This window comes from Sapajus apella, unplaced genomic scaffold (assembly GCF_009761245.1).
Source record: "Sapajus apella isolate SASKATOON/1434 unplaced genomic scaffold, GSC_monkey_1.0 scaffold11, whole genome shotgun sequence".
NCBI classification, from domain to species: Eukaryota; Metazoa; Chordata; class Mammalia; order Primates; family Cebidae; genus Sapajus; species Sapajus apella.
The window spans coordinates 1,928,495-1,949,446 of NW_022436951.1; the positions used below are offsets into that span (position 1 = coordinate 1,928,495).

At 38.0% G+C, this 20,952-nt stretch overlaps 1 protein-coding gene and 1 long non-coding RNA gene across 2 annotated transcripts in view; one reads left to right on the forward strand and one right to left on the reverse strand.

Moving 5' to 3' along the window:
• C7 (complement C7) overlaps positions 1–20,952 on the reverse strand; it is a 73,293-nt gene that overhangs the window by 21,733 nt on the left and 30,608 nt on the right. Inside the window, exons 7-13 of the mRNA XM_032278867.1 lie at positions 18,520–18,690; positions 15,732–15,975; positions 13,377–13,487; positions 7,981–8,147; positions 5,247–5,475; positions 3,886–4,057; positions 1,392–1,479 (exon numbers count right to left, since the gene is read on the reverse strand). Coding sequence (XP_032134758.1) covers positions 1,392–1,479; positions 3,886–4,057; positions 5,247–5,475; positions 7,981–8,147; positions 13,377–13,487; positions 15,732–15,975; positions 18,520–18,690 — 1,182 coding nt within the window. The remainder of the gene's footprint in view (positions 1–1,391; positions 1,480–3,885; positions 4,058–5,246; positions 5,476–7,980; positions 8,148–13,376; positions 13,488–15,731; positions 15,976–18,519; positions 18,691–20,952) is intronic.
• On the forward strand, positions 1,629–19,374 carry LOC116552221. The gene is made up of 3 exons (XR_004269281.1): positions 1,629–1,714; positions 18,028–18,031; positions 19,362–19,374. It is a non-coding gene; the product is annotated as an uncharacterized LOC116552221 (long non-coding RNA).

A 20,952-nucleotide genomic window follows, 5' to 3' on the forward strand; every position in this document is an offset into this window, starting at 1 on the left:
TGGCCCAGTCTGGCTCTATCATGGAAGTTGGTAGGAAACAGAGGGCCCAGGTTGATGCTGAGGTTTGGGGGAAATGGGGAGAGGCACATGTTCTGTTTTGATTCATGATCCTATTCCTTCCTCTACCATGCAAAAAAAAAACTTTTATATGAGGAAGTCTGATTCAACAGGGCACAAATGTGGCTGTATATCATAATCACTTGTAGACATTAAAAAATAAACTCTCAGGCTGTACTCCCAACTTATCAAATCAGAAAATGTAGAGGACAAGGGAGAAACAGCAATCTCAGTTCCCTGAGTAATTGGGATACAGCCAGTCCATAGAGCAATGTTTGGGACTCCTGGCTCCTAAAAGGACACCACACACAATAGAGTGGTGGACAGCAGCTTCATGGTTTGCTAATGTGCATGAGTTTGCTTGGCCTGTTTCTCTGAGCGTCTGTTCCATTCAGGAACTCCATGAATTATGGTAACTCTGGTAGGACAGAATGGGTATTAGAGATGTTAGGTTCATTCTCTGTCTCTCTCTGTCTCTCTGTCTCTCTCTCTCTCTCTCTCTCTCTCTCACACACACACACACACACGAGAACACACAACTTTCATCTCCCAATAGTGCCTACATTTACGTTTGGGGAAACCTCAGTAAATTTTCAGTGAACGCATGTTCAAAGGCCTGAGATTTGAAAAGCACAACCCCACATGAGGAAAGCAGGGCAGGTAACAGGGAGCAAGCCCTCATGAATAGCATCCTGTGCGAACCATGAAGACGCACCACTGGGGCTGCAGGTCAAAGCCTCGTCACAACGGCTGAGAGCAGCACTAATTAAAATACCCCAAAAGCCAAGAACAACAACAGTTCCCAGAGTGACAAAAAGCAGGTGACTACTCTTCTTTCCTGAATAGGAAAGTTCAATTGCTCAAAGTAGAATGATCCATATCTCACTAGCCACTAGCTAACTGTCTTATTGACTTCTGGAATAAACCTAACACTTCATCTCAGGGCCTACACTTATGAGGGATAAAAAAAGACTTCTCTCCATGGCAAAAATAAGAGAAGTTCTCTAAGTTAAAGAGCAAGCTTGCAGATTCGGGGTTTGGTGTTTAGGGTGGCAAAGTTCAGTAGCCCTCTGGCATGATTACGTTTCTGAGTCACTGGGCGGCAGCACTGATTTCCCACACCACAGAAGATACACTGTATCTTACAGAATTCAGATCACCTTGGGCCAAGGAAAAAAAGTCACACACTAAAACCCTTACCACTAAAACTAAAATGCACATATAAAATATTTTTAGCATGGCTTCACCATGGAAGAAAAAAATGGATTGAGGGCTCAGTAGAGAGATAGAAGTTGGAGAATTACAAAGGGAAAAAAAAAGCTTTCATAACCAACTTGAACGAATCCATCTTTCAAGGCAGGAGGTGATGGACAGAATTCCGTTGGAACCAAAGACAAAGGAAAGCAATGTGGTTCAAGCATTCTGAAAGGAAAAGAAAAACACATGTAATTAATATGATTGATTTGCACAGTATAACAATTATTTTGCATTACATTGGAGTTCTCCTTTGTATCTGGAGGAACTCCATTTATATAAGTACATTGCTGTGATATTTTTGTCATTCTTAGAACCAAATATCTGCTTACATCCTGTGGTAGAAAACTCAAACACAAACTCAAGCTACCAAAAGACAGTGATTTAAACAGCTGCTAGGTCAGTAGCAAACAGAATGAAAAAAAAGGAAGTCTTAGGCCAACACACTACTTTCTGTTTCTAGAGGTCACCTGTTTCAGAACCTAGTTTTCCTTCTGTTTGGTTCTGAAATTCATTTAACACAGGATTAATTCCGTATTGAAAATAAGATAATTGGGCAAGGCGCAACAGCTCACGCCTGAAATCCCAGCACTTCGGGAGACAAAGGCGGGCAAACATCCTGAGGTCAGGAGTTCCAAGACGAGCCTGGCCAACAAGGTGAAACCCCATTTCTACTAAAAATACAAAAATTAGCCAGGCATGGTGGCAAAAACACCTGTGATCCCAGCTACTTAGGAGGCTGAGGCAGGAGAATCGTTTGAGCTTCGGAGGCGGAGGTTGCAGTGAGCTGAGATCGCGTCACAGCATTCCAGCCTGGGTAACAGAGTGAGACTCCAACTCAAAAAAAAAAAAAAAAAAAAAAAAAAAAAAAGAAGATGGTAATTAGAGTTAGTGACCTCAAGAGAGGTAACACAAAATTATAACTACCTTTTACTAAGCATTTACTATGTGTCAGGCACCATGGCAGTTGCTCTGCATACATACATTATCTCAATTCATACAGCAACACCATGGGATACATGGAAAAAACAATGGCAGGGAAAATTTGAATAATTTGTCCAAGATTATAATAACTAACAAATACCAGAGCTGGATTTACGTCTAGTCAATTAGGCTCCTACAATTGTACACCTTCTACCTCTCACAAGGCAATAGAGGGAATAGGAAGTCTTAGTGTTTTTTCTGAACATGGATAACTGATAGCATGTTATTTGGTGAAAGCAAGTTTTAATAAGGCTTGGAGTAAGGATCTTAAACCTAAAAGGAAGATGGGAGAACAGAAGTCCTAATATCATCCCACAAGTGCCAATCCTGACACTTTACCGTCACCATGACCATCTCTTGGGGCAGCTTGTAATTATGATAATGATGTCATCTGTCATTAAACAATGGTTTTCAAGACTGTCTCGAAGGTCAAAATAACACCAATATTACCTCCACTCCAGAGACACAAAACCTGAGAGAAAGCAGTACAAACAGCCTGGGAGTGTTGCCTCCTTCTCAGCTGAGTTCCTTATAATATTGCCACACTTTGAGGAAACTGTGGCAAGTTGAATTTTCCTATTTGTACCGAGGAGGAAGACACTCCCCTCCCCTGAGCACCAAGAGTGAAAATCTCTTCAATGCCTTTCTTAGGATGCACCTCTCCTCCTAGCTTTATGTTGAAAAACAGGAAAAATCGCATCCTCTTAGGCAGAGTCCTCCTCCCAGACCCTCATCCTCCCAGAAACGTGCACAGCAGCCAGCACCCTCTTCCCACTAGCATTCATATGCTTGCCAACTTCCTCAGTCAAGAGATACTGATTAACGCCGGGTTACAAGGCACCAAAGACAGAGTTAAGGCTTCCCACCTCCCTATGCTTCTACCAGATAGCCAAGCACCTCATCTCTTTCTTCAACTCACATGACCTTTAAATTATCTTGCTAGAACATTTTGCCAAGTGCAGTTAGCAAAAATTACTAAGGACAATGTAAAACAGAGTGTGGCATAAAGAATTCTGACCCAGTGGTATGATTCTTCAATTGAGCATTTTTGAGATGGCTTTTGCAGGGTCCTGACAAATGGGAAATTAGTGCCGGGCTACTGGGTTCACCTGCCAAGATATTCCCCATCTCAAGAATCTGGCTCTATGCTTAATCCAAAAGATGAGTAAGAATGGTATATCTGAAAAGTAATACAATCTTTACTGAATGCTTAGTAATCACTTTAATTCTGAAAATAACAATAAACAGATAATCTTATTATCAGTATACCTACTATTATCATTCTAATTTTAGAGACGCGGCCAGTAACTTGCCCAAGGTCATACAGCCTGTAGGTGGCAAAAACGGATAATCATATCCACTCAGGTGTACTACTCCCAATTACCCAGCCTTTTGTCACACTTGTGTCAGGAAAACCTGAAGCACACAGAGCAAGCTCCTTCAACTCTCCTTGGTACTACGGGACAATGCAGTCCCTGGAAAAGCAGCCATTTAGCTTCCAAATCTCTTGACAGCAGCAATCGTGTGTTCCACACTAACTGCAGACGGCACTGTATTCTGTGCAACTGCCAGGGGTCGGGACTCCATTACCTCAAGTGCTCCAGCTCCTCATCTTCACATTGCGTGCTTTCTGTTGTTTCTCCAATGCAGGATCTCCCACCCCCACTGGGAGGAGGGTTATTGCATTCTCGACTTCTTGTTTTCTTCCCTTGAACACAGGGGCTCCAAGAGGACCAGCAACTCCAACCTCCATCAACCCCTCCTACAAGATGAAAAAAGAGGTTGTCCAATAAGTTCTTAAAGAGGAGGACTTGGGAGCTTAGTGCTGTGCTTCCTGCTGACAAGTTAACTGGAGGAAGAGATCATTCTAGATATCGATTACCTTCACTCTTCATTGAGGTTTTCTACAATGCTCAGAATGGTTCTGCACACAGACTAGCAATGTCCATGTTACAGTTGCATTAGTGAACCTCTTGCAATAATATCTTTAATTTGTTGATTATTTTACAACTGTTTCAAAGCACTTTCACGTACATTGTATCATTTATTTACTTCTCACAACAGTGAATGCAGGCGGGCAGGAAGTTTGTTACCATTCTATTTAGACAGCAGGAGGGGGTGGTTCCACTTTAATGGATAAGGGGAAATCCAAGCCACAAAGGAATGAATCACACTGGTAGAATTTTAATTTACCAGAACAGGCCACTTGGAGAAACATTTGGGAATAAGGATGCCTTCATAATTCTTGTCTATAAGCATCTATAGTTTAGTTTTATATTTATTCATTTATCATTTATTTAGTGACTTCTATGAATCAAGCCTTTGTCAAACTCTGGGAATAAAGAAAGGAATCAAACAGCCTGAGATTCAGTAATGAGCTTTCTAAAAGAGACAGACATGGAAATAAACACAGAAGCAAAAGTATACAGACTGTGGTCATACTTTGACTACTCATAAAGTCAATTTCACATAGCCCTGTACTAAGTGCTTGAAGCATCATACACACTGTAGAGCACACAGCAGATGTTCAATAAATATTTGTGAGTGATTGATAGTACATCATACAGAATAGAAACACCAACATTTCAAAGAGCATGCCATCAGAAAGTTTAGGCAATGCAAATACACAAGTTCCGTAGACCTTTGATACAGCAAAATCTTATTGAGATAATTACAGAGGATGGAAGGTGTTTCAATCATAACTCTATTCTAATAGAGAATGAGGAGTGGAGGGCACAGTGGGGCTGTTAGTTCAGATGGATAAATAGAGATAACAGCAAAGAGCCTTAACCTTAGTAGCTACAACCTGAAAGTGGGGAAGGGAGGGAAGATTCTAAATTCATATGAGACTTCATGTCTCCATACACAAAGAAGCATCTCAAGGAGCAGACAGACAGGGTAATTCCCTTTCAATGTGTACAGGGTGACTAGAGAAAATTCACCCCACTGACCTGCTTGATTCCCTACGAGGACTCCTTTCTCACATGCTGCACCAAATGTGTATGGTTTGCAATGGCACACACAATGGGTCCCCTCAACGGTGGCCAAGCCACCATTTTGACAAGGCTGGCAATGACAGGGGTCAAATTCATCCAGATACTCTTCAAGAGCCCGTTTCAGGTATAGTTTTTTCACAGAGGCACAAGGTACTTCCTTTACCAGTTCATATAAAGGTGTCAGCTATAGAGATAAAGACATCATAGTGACTAATCAGGGATTTAGGCAAGAATATTTTGCTTTTCATGTTTAGGGTCAACTCTCATTAAAACAACATCAAAAGCCACGGGTAAGTTTGTTACAATTGTTTGTTATTCAAATACAAAAGAAAACAGTGCACTCTCCTTGCAACCAAATCAAGACAAATTTAGGGAAAACTAGGATCAGATAGGGGAAGAATTTTTTTATATTTTTTGCGCATGCATAAAATTAAAAAAAAAGACATTCATTTTCTAGTTAATGAAGATTATTTTGAAGATAATACATTACCATCCCTATTGAAGACACAAGAAGAGTAAATGTACTTCAATTACAGCAAAGAAGCAAGTGAAATTAAATTTAGAATTAAATTTCCTGACTGAGAGATTTAACATGTCTCTTAGTGGAAATTATGGATTCTTTCCTCATGGAGAAATTTAAAACAGGTAAACATTATTACTTTGTGTTGGATATTTCAGAAGAAAAGCAACTTTGAAATCACAGATGTACTGACTCAACTTTAACAGTCTGCTCTCTCAGGAACAAAAACATCTCTGTTTTGTAGCATTTGTCAGTTTCTGCAGTGTAGCTACTCTCACCATATCCAATTCAGGCTGCCACCACGATGCCTGAAGTGGGAAGAGATATGCACCATTGGTTCCTGAGAGCCCGAGCTCTTCTGAACACGACGGCTTTGCATTGCCATATACCTGTACCTGCATAGTGCCTTTCCTTTCTCTGTTCCTTTTTTGCCCTGCTAAAAAGTTAGCACAACTATGATAATTTACAATCCTGTGTGCAAAAGTGCATAGAGACTGTTGAAGAATGTCTGCTTTTCTCTAACCAATAATTTAGCATTTCTAAAGATTTGTATGGGATGCTGACAATGCATACAGGCCATTTTGAATATTAATAGATGGTCCTTTCAGATAAGACTTTCTAGGAAAAACTCACCCTCCCTCCCTCATTTGTATTTGGAAGCCAATGGGTACTGTATGGTGTTAGGAGGGGACTTGAGGACCTATTGCAATTTTTGTGTTTATAAAATGTATCTCTGAAAATCAGGCTTTGCCTGGGACATCGTTTGACTTTCATGCAGGGAATGGATTATAGAATCAGTTCTGCTATAATATTTGCGTTGAAAAGGTGAATTTATTCCACTGAGATTGATATAATGGGAAAATTTTGAGCATGGGGTTTTCTTAGGTACAATTTTGTCCACATGAAACACAGGATCAACACAAAAAGCTTCACACACCTGAAACAAGCCATATAGGAATATACAAAACTCACGCGTATGCATGTGCATGCACACACACACACATGCACGCACATTCACACACCCCTCAGCATCTATGTCAGTTCATTTCCTGCATTATAAACTATACCTATCCATATCCACTATTACAAATGTCTGGCAGGTTTCTAACTGCTGTCCTTCTACTACTTCACAGTAACTTACAAGTCCTAACCCTTCCAGCACCTAGAAAGCTTCCGGTCTTTTTCTAGGTAATTCGCCACAATTATTGTACTACAGATACAGTTTTTTTTCAGATGGAGTCTCATTCTGTCGCCCAGGCTGGAGGGCAGTGGCGTGATCTCAGCTCACCGCAACCTCCACCTCCTGGGTTCAAGTGGTTCTCCTGCCTCAGCCTGCTGAGTAGCTGGGATTACAGGCGCACCACCAGGCCCAGCTAATTTTTATATTTTCAGTAGAGACGGGGTTTCACCACGTTGGTCAGGCTGGTCTTGAACTCCTGACATCGTGATCCGCCCACCTCAGCCTCCCAAAGTGCTGGAATTATAGGCGTGAGCCACTGCATCCAGCCACATTTTTAAATAATTTAACATGCATAAAGCCATGTGGCTATTTTTATTGGCACCTATCTTTTTCATATCAGTGTAACAGATGATAAATTTGAGTGCTGTGTCTCTAACCTGATTTTTTTCCATGAGCCCTTTATTGTGCAATTTTGCGTAGCCCAGTGATTTTTAGAAACACATATGTTGCGTATAAAAGAACTGAGGATAACAATAAAACATCTTTAAAAAATTCTGCCAGCCAACTTGGTACTATCCTGATTTGCATGATTTCAGGAGCCCACAAGGCACAGCTACACAAAGAAAGGTGATGGGAACGTAACAGAAGGCAAACCTACATGCCTTCCCCTTGCAAGAATCTGTAACTCCTCTGACTTAGAGACGAAGGAAAACATAATCAAACAGATCAAAAGTTAAACATGCAAATTTTGTCATTAATTTATCTTGGAAGTTGCAAGACATTTAATGTTTGCCACTAAAATACAAATATAACACACCTTCTGCTTCTTCTTATGTGTGCATTCATTTTACTCTACAAAATATAATTGGGACACAGAAATGCTAATTACAGCCATGTATTTATTTAGCCTCTTGATTTAACCACCTTCATTTTCCTCATGCAAATAAACATGACTGCTTCCCTATAGCATTAAACAAAGCCTCACATACCTTTTGTTTTATGACTTGAGGAAGATTAGTCACAGATTCTGCCCAGGAAGAATATCGTCTTTTGTTTCCAGCAGGGTTGTCTAGCTCTAGGTAACTAAGGCCGGATACAAAGCCCGCAGCTCCCCCTCTGACAAAGGGGTCTCCTCGCATCACATTGCCGCCAGTTCCTATATAGAAGAAAACAAATGAAAAGTGAAAAATCTATCAAGCATTAAAAAGTAATCTATCAAACTGCATGACATCCTGGAAAAAGCCAAACTATGTAAACAGTCAAAAGATAAGCTGTGGTCAGGAAGAAGGGAGGGATGAATAGGAATAACCCAAATGATATTTAGGGCAGTGACACTGTTCTATATAATACTACAATGATGGGCACATGTCATTACATATTTGTATAAATTATACAAATATATACATTATATATTTAATGACAAAAGTCATTAAATGTTCAACACCAAGAGTGAACCCTAATGTAAATTATGGACTTTGGATGACAATGTGTCAACGTAGATCCATCCATTCTAACCAATACTCTACTCTGATAAGGAGTGTTGATCGTGGGGAAGGTTTTACCTGTATAGGAGCAGGGGATATACAAGAACTCTCTGTACTTTGCACTCAGTTGTGCTATGAACCTAAAACTGCTCTAAAAACTAAGGTATATGTATTTTGTTTTTTGATGGTTTTCTTTTTTTTTTAAGACAGTCTCACTCTGTCGCCCAGGCTGGAGTGCAGTGACATGCTCACTGCAATCTCCGCCTCCGGGGTTCAAGCGATTCTCATGCCTCAGCCTCCTGAGTAGCTGAGACTACAGGTATACGCCACCACACCCAGCTAGTTTTTATATTTTTAGTAAAAATGGAGTTTCACCATGTTGGACAGGCTGGTCTCGAACTCCTGGCCACAAGTCATCTGCCCGCCTCAGCCTCCCAAAGTGTTGGAATTACAGGCGTGAGCCACTGCACCCAGCCAAAGCTAAGGTATATTTTTAAAAAAGAAAAAGACTCTTGCCTGACAGTAGATGATATTAGGGAATTATTGCTCATGTTCTTTATATTTTTAGTGTAATAGAGTATCACATTATGCAAGACAATGTTCTTCTTAGATGATACATGCATATATTTAGGGATGAAGTATTATGATATCTGAAACTTACTTCCAAATAAATAGTTCAGCAAATAAAATACTTTAAATACATAGTACTTAAAAGAATCAGTCAATATTATAAATATTATATGTACACATATTTAGTAAAATTACAAAATAATAATTGTACATAGGAAATTGGCATATCGATATTTATTACTATGTTCTTATCTATATGTTTTAAATTTTTCATAATAAAATATTGGAGGGAAAACAGGTTCTTGCAGCTGGTATAATAATGAATAAAATAAGCTGTTAATTAACAGGAATCCATTACTTAACACATGAAACAAGTTCTGAAAAGTATGAAATGCTAATTGAATTCTTTTTTCTATTTATGTGCCTCATAATTTTAGAAATACTTTATCTCCATTTGTAATGGTTTTTACACAGGTCATGACAAGAATTTTCCAACTTTGCTGATCGGATTTTGAGTGGTTTTCATTTCCTTGTAACTGTCCAAATTTTGCAATTTCATAAAATGAGCATATTGTACTCATATTCAGAAATCATTAAAGCCTGATAGTGTGGGGTTTTTTTGCTTTTTTATCTTTTATTTATACACAATAATGGTACATATTTATGGGATGCATGTGATATTTTGTTACATGCATAGAATCTGTAATGATCAAATCAGGGTACTTAGGATATCCATGACCGTATCATTTGTTTGTGTTGGGAACATTTCAAATCTTCCATCTATTTGAAAATGTACAATAAACTTTGTTAACTCTAGCCACCTGACTATGATCAAACACTAGAATTTATTCCTTTTTTTTTTTTCTTTTTTTTGAGACGGAGTCTCACTCAGTTGCCAGGCTGGAGTGCAGTGGCACAATCTCGGCTCACTGCAACCTCTGCCTCCCAGGTTCAAGAGATTCTCCTGCCTCAGCCTCCTGAGCAGCTGGGACTACAGGCGTGGGCCACCACACCCAGCTAATTTCTGTAATTATAATAGAGACGGGGTTTCACCATGTTGGCCAGGAGGGTCTCAATCTCTTGACCTCATGATCCACCCACCTCAGTCTCTCAAAGTGCTGGGATTACAGGCATGAGCCACCGCACCTGGTCGAATTTATTCCTTTTACTTAACTATATGTTTATACCCATTAAGCAGCCTCTCTTCATTGACCCCCCCCAGCCTCCGATAATTATCATTCTACTCTATCTTCATGAGATCAACTTCTTCAGCTCTCATATATAAAAACATGCAATATTTGACTTTCTGTGCCTGTAAATCCTGATAGTTTTAGCAAATTACCTGATGTTTCCTCATCTTCATTGCTAGCTGTGTTTTAAATATACAGATAGTCACCCTTTTTAATTCAGTGTATCACAAAGTCTCATCCCTGTATTACTGAATCACAATCATCTGAGGGGAATATAGACTTCTTAGTCCCCACCAAGACCTACAAGAGAATATCTGAGAGAATGAACAACCTTTGGAATCAGCATTTTAAGAGGATCCCCCAGGTAATCCTCATGCATACTAAAGTTTGGGAATCACTGCCTTAACCAGCACACCTGTAACTTAAGAATTACAGATTCGAAGAAATCCACTAATTTATGTTTAAGGTTTTAGCCTTCCTTTCCATACCCCAGTGAGCTCTCTGTTCCAGCTAACTTTTTTCCTAGAAAAAGCAGCCCAGTGCAACAGTGAAGGCTCCAGACTGTGAAGCCAGATTTTATGCATTTGCATTTCATATCTAATTCTTATTCTATAATCTTGGTCAACATTTCTGGGCCTTAGTGTCCCCAAAATGTGAATAATACTTAACACTAAGGTAGGAAGAGTATGTTGGTTAATTTTTGTAAATCACTTAAAATTGTGCTGGCACATAGTAGGTGCTCTGTGTTTGTTACCTATGAAATAAAATAAAATTGGTAAGCAGCTTCCAACTGCCAGATCATCTGAGAACTGATGTCAACATTTTCTCAAAGTTTTTACTTTCATTTCTATGTTCAGATTATTATTTTTCCACTTTATTCAAAAACTTTTCCTCCTCGGATATGTCAACTATATGAAGACAAGCACTTTCTCTGGCATATTCACGGCTATATCTTGAGTGTCTAAAACAATTCCTGGCACATACACAGACTCCATAAATAGTGGATTAATGAAGAAAGTGAATGAGTACCTAAACCTGGTTTTTCTACTCATCTCCCTCCTTCTTGTACTAATCTACCAATATCCCAAGAATCCCTGCTTCTTCACTGAGAACCATGACACATGGGTCGATGTTCACCTGTGCCATTACCCCAAGAGGATTTCGGCTCTGATACTGCTCAGTCTATGGCCTCACGAATATGGCCTCTTCCCTTGCAATCAAACAGGCCTTGTCTTAACGAGAGTCGCAGTTGCTTTGTGCAACTGAAGAGCTTTTCTCTTTGGGAAGATTGCATGAAGAAAGCATCCATGATAAAGGATCCATGACAAAAGTATCTTAGGTATCTCCAAGCCTTAATTTAGTCATAGCAACATTTTTCATTTTCTTTGCAGGTGAAAGTAAATAGTGATTTTAATTATGAACTCTGTAATAGTACTGCACTGCAGTCTCACTTCCATCCCTACCATACTATGGAATCTTTTCCTTTAACAGCAACTTTTTTTTTAAAACCTTTATTCTAGATTAATGAGGTGCATGTTCAGGTTTGTTACCTGGCTGTATTATGTGATACTGAGGTTTGGAGTATGATTGATCCCAACGCCCAGGTAGTGGCTATAGTACTGAATCGTTTTTCAACCCTTGACCTCTCTCTTCCTCCCCTCCTTAGCAGTCCTCAGTGACTATTGTTGCCATTTTTGTAACCATGAGTACCCAATGTTCAACTCCCACTTAAAAGTAAAAACATGCACTATTTGGTTTCCTGTTTCTGCTTCTGCACAACAAAGGAAACTATCAATGTGCAACAGACAACCTACAGAATGGGAAAAAATATTTGCAAACTATGCATCTGATAAAAGTCTAATACTCAGAATCTATAAGGAACTTAAACAACTTACCAAGTAAAAAAATAAATAACCCCACTAAAAATGGACAAAAGGCATGAACAGACACTTCTCAAAAGCAGCAACCAAGTCTTAATCACCAAATCCAATGAACATTTTTCGGTCGTTATCTTACTTGACTTCTGTCTAGTATTTCACTCTGTTGACCTCTCTCCTCCCTTACTTTCCATCTCTTGTTTTTTTATGCTCCCAAATTTTTCCTTCTCCATTCTTCTTTATTCTCTACAACTTTACTTAGGTAATCTTTTATTTAATCACTCCATGTGTTAAATCTATTAATGGCATCCTCTAGCCATCAGAATAAAATCCAAACTCCTTAACATGGTACCTTCATAGTCTAGATCAGTTTACCCTTTCAGTCCTTCTTCAATCACCTGAAGACTAACACACCACCTTCCCCCCATCTCCACTGCCAACCAGCATGAACCAAAAACCTGACCTCCATAGAGTATTCATGTCAGCAGGTGAAACTGAATCTTCTCTTGATATTGACACTTGTCTAGGCTTGTTTGCCAATCATCACAAGGGAGGAATCTGCTGTACACTGATTACATATTTATAATACAGAGGATATAACCTAGTGAACTCCCTAGTCTGTGTGATATCTCAGTACCACAACATATGAAAGAGAGATCAGAGGCAAAAAAATTACCAAATAGATTTTTAAAAACACAGAGTAGAACACCTGTTAAAGCCTCGAAAGCCCTTAGAGATCAAGAATGAACCACAGAAGAGTGGAGTAGAGGTTAAGCTTGTAATTATTCACAATAGCAAAGACATGGAATCAAACAAAATGCCCATCAATGATAGACTGGATAAACAAAATCTAGTGCATATACACCATAGAATAATATGGAGCCATAAAAAAGAATAAGATCATGTCCTTTGCAGTGACATGAATGGAGCTGGAAGCCATTATCCCTAGCAAACTGACATGGGAAAAAAAAACTAAACATTGCATGTTTTGACATATATGCAGGAGCTAAATGATGATAACATATGGAAATAGGGAGGAGAACAAAACACACTGGGGCTTTTTGGAGAGTGGAGAGTGGGAGGAGGAAAAGATCAGCAAAATTAGCTAATGAGTACTAAGCTTAATGCCTGGGTGACAAAATAATCTGTACAAAAAAGCCCCATGACACAAATCTACCTATATAACTTCACATGTACCCTTGAACTTAAAATAAAATTTTAAAAAGAGGTTAAGCTTGCAATGCAAATTGCTCTTTTCATTTACCTGAATCAGATTTAAAAGCATCTTCCATTTCCTTGCATTTATGTCTTGATGAAGAAAATAAAAATTTCCAACCTGAGGATTTACAGTTTTTTCCTTCTGCTGAACCAAAATCTGGGGGAAAAAATGTAAAAGAGACATATTTAATTTCTGCATTTCTTGAAGATCTTCATATATGAGAGTAGGGATAAGAGGTTGTTTCTGGCTACTATGGCCATCTAATCAAGAGTGACATAATATGAATATTTTCAAGTACTCTAGAAGAGTTAAGGATCAGAATAAAGGTATTTGACTTTTGTTATTTTCCTTCTATTAGCTTCAGTCACAGAGGGGAGACCAGGGGGATTTCTACATAAAATAATGCAGGGAGTAGAAACTGAACACCGTAAAGAGTATCTTTTACCCATTTACAGTCGGCTTCTTAGGCACAAAATAAATCCATAAAAGTAGAAGTGTGACAGCTTCTTCCAGCAAATCTACTTAAGACTGCCAAAGCTGGCTTTGGTTTCTACAGGAATTAACTCCTAAAACTCAAGTTCTACTGGCTCAATCTCTCCATCTTCAACATCTGTGACTTCCAATCTCCTTCTCATGACTCATAAACTTAGAATGTGATCATTTCTACTCATTATCCAGTGCAGTTTTTCCAATGCATTTTTTAAAAGTATGATAAAAAATAATAAGATGTGAAAATATATTTTCTCATTTTACTAACTATATTATAATAGCCTTAATGTTTCTTAGAGACCAATTATTTGGGGCATACATTATATCCCAGAAGTTTTGATTATATTTAAATAAAAATTTTGGGAAAAACATAAACTGCTCAAGAATAAAATTTTTACTGAAAAATATAATTTTACCAGCTTGGAAAGTTTTTTTAATCCTCTCCATTTCTTTTTAGTGCAATAAAAAGAAGTAAAACTGAATTTAGATCAAACTACTTGCTAGATTGATTCTCCAAAGAAATAGTGTCCTCATCTTTGCTATAAAAACCTAAACTTGTGCACTCATTTCCAACCTGTAAGATTTGAAAAGATCAAATTCCAGTTAAAATTTATGTGGTAGAGACCTATAAAGAAATAGCTCAATGGAAACAGAAAAAAAAAATTATAGTTTACCCATTTAAAAAGCTACAAGACTTCCTCTGAATCTTATGTAAGAGGTCTTATTCTTCTCCAAGGTTGTAACAGAATCTTTTCTGAAGAGTAAGACCTTGAAGAGGGGTTTGGAATAGAGAAGGACATGTGGGCATCTGCTACAAGACAAAGTTGGGAAAAAATTTGGACTTAGAACATTAGTAAGCCTATGGGTGTGGCGGTGTGTGCCTGTAATCCCAGCTACTCGGGAGGCTGAGACAGGAGAATCGCTTGAACCACGGAGTCAGAGGTTACGGTGAGCTGAGATCATGCCACTGCACTCCAGCCTGATGAGAGAGCGAGACTCCATCTCGAAAAAAATTTAAAAATTAAAAATAACTAAAAAATAAAGGACATTAGTAAGCCAAGGCTAGTCTCTGAAGAGGAGGAGTGGATGCTAAGCCACCACCATCCCCTCCCACGTCTGGACAGATAATGAGGATGCTTCTCTCAATATGAAATTATCAAAGCATTAATTCAGAGGCATGTCCTGATTCTAACCAAAATCAGGCAATTTTAGCAGTGACATAACATAAGGAATAAGCCAAACTGACTTTGAGGCCAGTTAGACCCAGCCTTAAATACCCTCCTTACAATTCACTTGACCTTGGATGAGTCTCATAATAGCACTGAGTCTCTATTTCTCAATCTGTGGGACAGAGATTAGAATGCCCATCTCATTGGGTAATAGCAAGAATTACTACTAATACATGAAACTCACTTGTCATAAGGAAGGTATCCAATCAATTTAAGCGATTGTTACAAGTATTAAGTAGTAAATGAATGTGTGATATTCAAATCAGATTTTCTTAAAAGAATGTGAACAGTAAAAAAAACAAAGGTAAATGAAATACTTATTTAAACACTTTGATTTATGAAATATTACTAAATTCCTCATTAGTTTTTCTTGAGAAATACTGTTTAGTCTGAGAAAGGGGAAAGTTTAAAAAGCATTTTAAAAATCCAACCAATACCCTCTGGGGATAGCCAGTAATAACAGTGATTTAGCTCAAGGTACTATCCAAAAGAGTAGACAGGCTTTTCTTAAACCATGTAAGATTTTAAGTACAGAATAATACATTCTTGCAATTTTGGATTCCTTTGCAATTTAAATCTTTATTTGTCAAATTTTAAAGCTCAAAAGCTTACATAAGTACGCGTTATTTCCCCATTAAAATCCCAGATATGCTTTTAGACAACAAATTTTTTAATACTATACCCTTTTGTTTGAGTTTTTCTGAGTCCACATAAAATAGAACTCTGTATTCTCCTCCTAAGGACCCAGATTGCAGATAATGTGTCCCATATTGGTCGATTAGTCTTCGGTAGGCACTGTAGTCATACAGAGAGGGGAGGTGGGAAAGCTCCTTCCAGAATGGCTCAGCAAGTTGTAAAAATTCTGGATTGTTATTAATGAACTGAGCCACTTCAACAGTGTTGTCTACAACCAACAATTGATAACTCTATGGAGAGAAAAAAGAGTACAAGGAGCTTCAGGTGGAAGATAGCAAGGCAATGAAAATAGTTCTCTTTTCAATATCTCCATCAACTTTCACCTCCAATCAACCCAGACTACATTAATTTTTATTTTTGACACATGATGATCACTCCTATGGGCCCACCAACAGGACACAATCAGGAATATGTGGAGTCTCAAATAGTAATAACATCTGAGGAATGGCCAGGCACGGTGGCTCACTCCTATAATCTCGGCACTTTGGGAGGCTGAGGCAGGCAGAGCCCTTGAGGTCAGGAGTTTGAGACCAGCCTGACTAACATGATGAAACCCTATCTCCACTAAAAACACAAAAATTAGCCTGCCATGGTGGCACACACCTGTAATCCGAGCTACTCAGGTGGCTAAGGTAGGAGAATCGCTTGAACCCAGGAGACAGAGGTTGCCTCTGTCTGGTGTGAGCAGTGATCACACCACTAGACTCCAGCCTCGATGACAGAGTGGGACTCTGTATCAAAAAAAAAAAAAAAAAAAACAAATCTGGGCCGGGCGCGGTGGCTCAAGCCTGTAATCCCAGCACTTTGGGAGGCCGAGGCGGGTGTATCACAAGGTCAAGAGATCGAGACCATCCTGGTCAACATGGTGAAACCTCGTCTCTACTAAAACTAAAAAAAATTAGTTGGGCATGGTGGCGCGTGTCTGTAGTCCCAGCTACTCAGAAGGCTGAGGCAGGAGAATTGCCTGAACCCAGGAGGCGGAGGTTGCGGTGAGCCGAGATCGCGCCATTGCACTCCAGCCTGGGTAACAAGAGTGAAACACCGTCTCAAAAAAAAAAAAAGAAATCTGAGTAATGCCATGTTAAGCTACCACCATCCCCTCCCATATCTGGATATATAGTAAGGCCCCTTCTCTCAATATGAAATCAACAAAGTATAGCTTTAGGGTTCAGGATTAATTCAGAAGAATTCAGGATTCTCCTGCCTCAGCCACTTGAGTAGCTGGGATTACAGGCATGTGCCACCATGCCCGGATATTTTTTGTATTTTTAGTAGAGATAGGGTTTCATCATGTTAGCCAGGCTGGTCTCAAACTCCTGACCTCATGTGATCTACTTGCCTCAGCCTCCCAAAGTGCTGAGATTACAGGCAAAGAAATTATATGATAACTTCTTATATAACCTCCAAAACCCCAAGGCCAAGTTGCTATGCTATCTTCAACTAGAAAAAAAGAATCAATCCATCAACTGATAAATATAAATATGTAAAATAATGTGTTCTTATTGTCCCTGTCTTGAAATGACTTGTAGGTATCATTTATCTGCCATGCCAGGGTATTTGCAGGTTAAGCTACTTTATAATGAGGTCTTTTAAACACTTCCTAAGCATCTTTCAATGACATCCAAGACAGATCACAGATCTACTTTTGCCAAACCCCCACCAAGTGAACAACATAATATGGAGACAATAAATGTTTTTACAAATCATAGTTCCACAGTTTCTTAGTCGTAAAACAAAACCAATATTTCTTATACCTTTCTAAGTGATTTATTAATCAAATTACTAACTTTAAGAATGAGATGAAATGTACAGATTGTAAATAATGATCAGCCAAAAAAATTCTTCACCCATAACTCTATATCGATTAGTACAATCCATCTCAACTGTTCAGGTTTCTCAAGAGGAAAGTTTCTGTATTTCCAAACAATGAAGTATTTAAAAATAAGTCTTTTAACTTTCTTAGATAAAAATGTTGGTATCTCAAAAGTAATAAAATGTTTTTAAAGTCTTATATCTTCATGCACCTTCTAAGAAGACTCTAGCATTTGCATTTAAGAAGCATATATAAGCATTAATTAGATTTTTTAAATTGTATATGACACTTAAAATAGTATCACCAGTAATCACAAATAAGAAATTTAAGACCATTTAAAACAGAAGATTTCAAGGTAATAAGGGGTTTGTAAACATTTTCAAATAAAAACAAATACTTTCAAAGAGAAGTTTAAATGTATAAGTAAACATACATATACATATTTTGTTTTTGTTTTTGTTTTTTTGAGGCAGGTTTTCACTCTGTTACCCAGGCTGAAGTGCAGTGGCATGGTATTGACTCACTGCCCCCACTTCCCCCGGGCTCGAGTGATCCTTCCACCTCAGTCTGCTGAGTAGCTGGGACTACAGGCATGCACCACCATGCTTAGCCAATTTTTGTACTTTTAAAGAGACAGGGTCTCACTATGTTGCCCAGGCTGGTCTCAAACTCCTGAGCTCAAGCTCAAGCAATCCATTCACCTTGGCCTCCCAGAGTGCTGGGATTACAGGCGTGAGCCATTGTGCCTGGCCAGTACAACTAAATGTAGTATCAAAGAGATTTAATGAGACAGTATTGTACCTTTTAGAGAAACATATTGTATTGTCTCTTAAAGGTAGTACAATTACTATTACAAATTTTAATATGAAAGTTGATCCTTTTGATTAATACAAGTTTATTAATGCAAGCAACACTTAAAAACAGTAAAATAGAGAAAAGTTAGCTGACATTTTATACTAACCTTTTCTTTATGGATTTCATTGGTATGTGAATGATAACTGTATGAACTAGATGATGAAGAGCTAAAAAGGAAGCGCTTGTTACTAGATGATGTATGTTCGCTTGATGTAGATTTTACATAAGACCAGGTACTATTGTAAAATTCATAATTAAAATCATTATTTACTTTCACCTGCAAAGAAAATGAAAAATGTTTCTATGACTAAATTAAGGCTTGGAGATACCCAAGATATTTCTGTCATGAATCCTTCATCATGGATACTTTCTTGATGCAATCTTCCCAAAGAGAAAAGCTCTTCAGTTGCACAAAGCAGCTGTGACTCTTATTAAGATCAGGCCTGTATGATTACAAGGAAAGCGTTCATTCAATGATTATTTTTTATTAAGCAGGACACATGGTACCAACAATGGCAATTCCAAGTGATTCATGAAACACATTTAGGTACAAACAACTTCTATGTTCCTTTAATGTCAGCATTTGGCCCCGAGGTGAGCAAATTAACAAAAGCTACACTGACAGAGAACTAGAAAGAATTTGGCTCTTGATTTTTCATCTAATAAAGGGGAACAGAGATGCAAATAGGTGATATGAAACAACTCTTTTGAACTTTGTTTTGGAATGTTCTATGTGATCAAGTAGTGGATTTAATTTCTAATTCCGTTTCACTTGGATAAATGCTAAGATTGCATTTTTTCTACGTTAGATAGTAGAAGAAAGGGCCACTCCAAAAGAATTTTAAAGTAGGCAACAAGTTAGTCACATGTAACTAATTGAGAAGTGACAGCTTCAGCTTTTATTGAAGAGGCAATAATCATTTATCCTTTATTTTACTCTAGATCAAGTATGAAAATGAAATGCCCACAGGCGACTGGCAGGTAATATCAATGTTGGAAACCTCCAGTGGACAGCATGGTGACGAGAAAGTGAACACATACCCTGTCTAAAAGGGACACACAACACTCAAATCCACTAGACAGGTTCTGGTATTGACAGATTGTCTGATTTTTTTCAGGAGATAAATTTGAATCTTTATGTAGAAATCTCTTGATTTGTTAAAATTAGAGACAACCAATTTGCTAAAAATGTCAGTCTCTGCAGGAATAAAACAAAATAGGCAAGAAGACTCCCTCTCGCTGTGTCTGTTCTACACAAATATTCAAACTGGGAATCCTCCTTCCACAAGCATTTGTGTTTTTGTTATATATACATACACATCTGTGTTTGGGATCAAAGCATAAGGAGAGAGAAAATTGAACTGATGGAAATGATATACTTTTTTGATAACTAAAAGGAAAGAAAATAATGTTACACAGTCATACTATATGATGCTTACAAAGACATAATATTCATGTTGTCACATTAAATAAGAAAACAGGTATAAGTGTGAAAATGCTATTAACTAAAATCAATCAAGAATATGTCCAGTCAAAAAAGACTAGAAAGAAATACACCAAAATGCCGTAAAATATAATATGACTGTTATCACTACCTTCCATTGAGTATTAGATATGCATGCTAAAAAGATAAGAAAGACAAGAAGATGGATTTAAGCAAATCTTTTATTAGAACATTATTTCCGTTACATTATGAAATTGGTTTGCCTAAAAGTTAAATGCAAAAATTCAGCTTGGGATGGAATGAAAAATATATGTATGTATGTGTGTGTGTGATTATATATAGACACATATGTATATACATATATACACATATGCACACATACACATACATATATATTATTGACTTAAAAAAATTTAGTTTTTTATCTCTTTGGAGAAAGAAAAGTTACATACATTCCTTTCAATGCAAAAAAAAAAAAAAATTAGCCTATTTCCCCCATCTTTATATCCACAATTCAAATATGTGGTTCTTGATTTATGCAAATAAGCCTCTTAGCTGCTTTAGTTCAGCATCTTCTCACTCCTGTCTACCTACACATAGCTGCAAGAATCATCTTTCTCAAAGTGGTGTGGTCTTATTAAATTTTCCTTAATTAATACCCTCCTTCTTCCAGCTTAGATTCTGGATCCTCCAAGACTGATTCTTCCCCTGAAATCCTAAATTCAACCTTCCTACACTCTGACATCTCTTACTCTTTTAACTTTCATTTTATTATTGCCACATCTATTATTTAACATTATAGAAACATGTTCTTGCACTTACTCTCCCTGTTTCTCACCATCAGTACTTTCAGTTATTTCACTTCCTTCGTGGCTCATGACTTCAACCATTCTCTTGCCAATGAATTTAACTTCCTTGCCTAGATGACCTGCTATCACATTTTCCTGGCAAAAACCCAGCCCAGGCTTGCTAGGCCAAGCAGCTTAGCACTACTCTAGCAAATCGCACAACTGTACATATTGGTGCCACTACAAATCCATTTGTGATTTTCAACTTCAGTAGAATCCTCAGTACCATCCAGCAATACTTTATTTC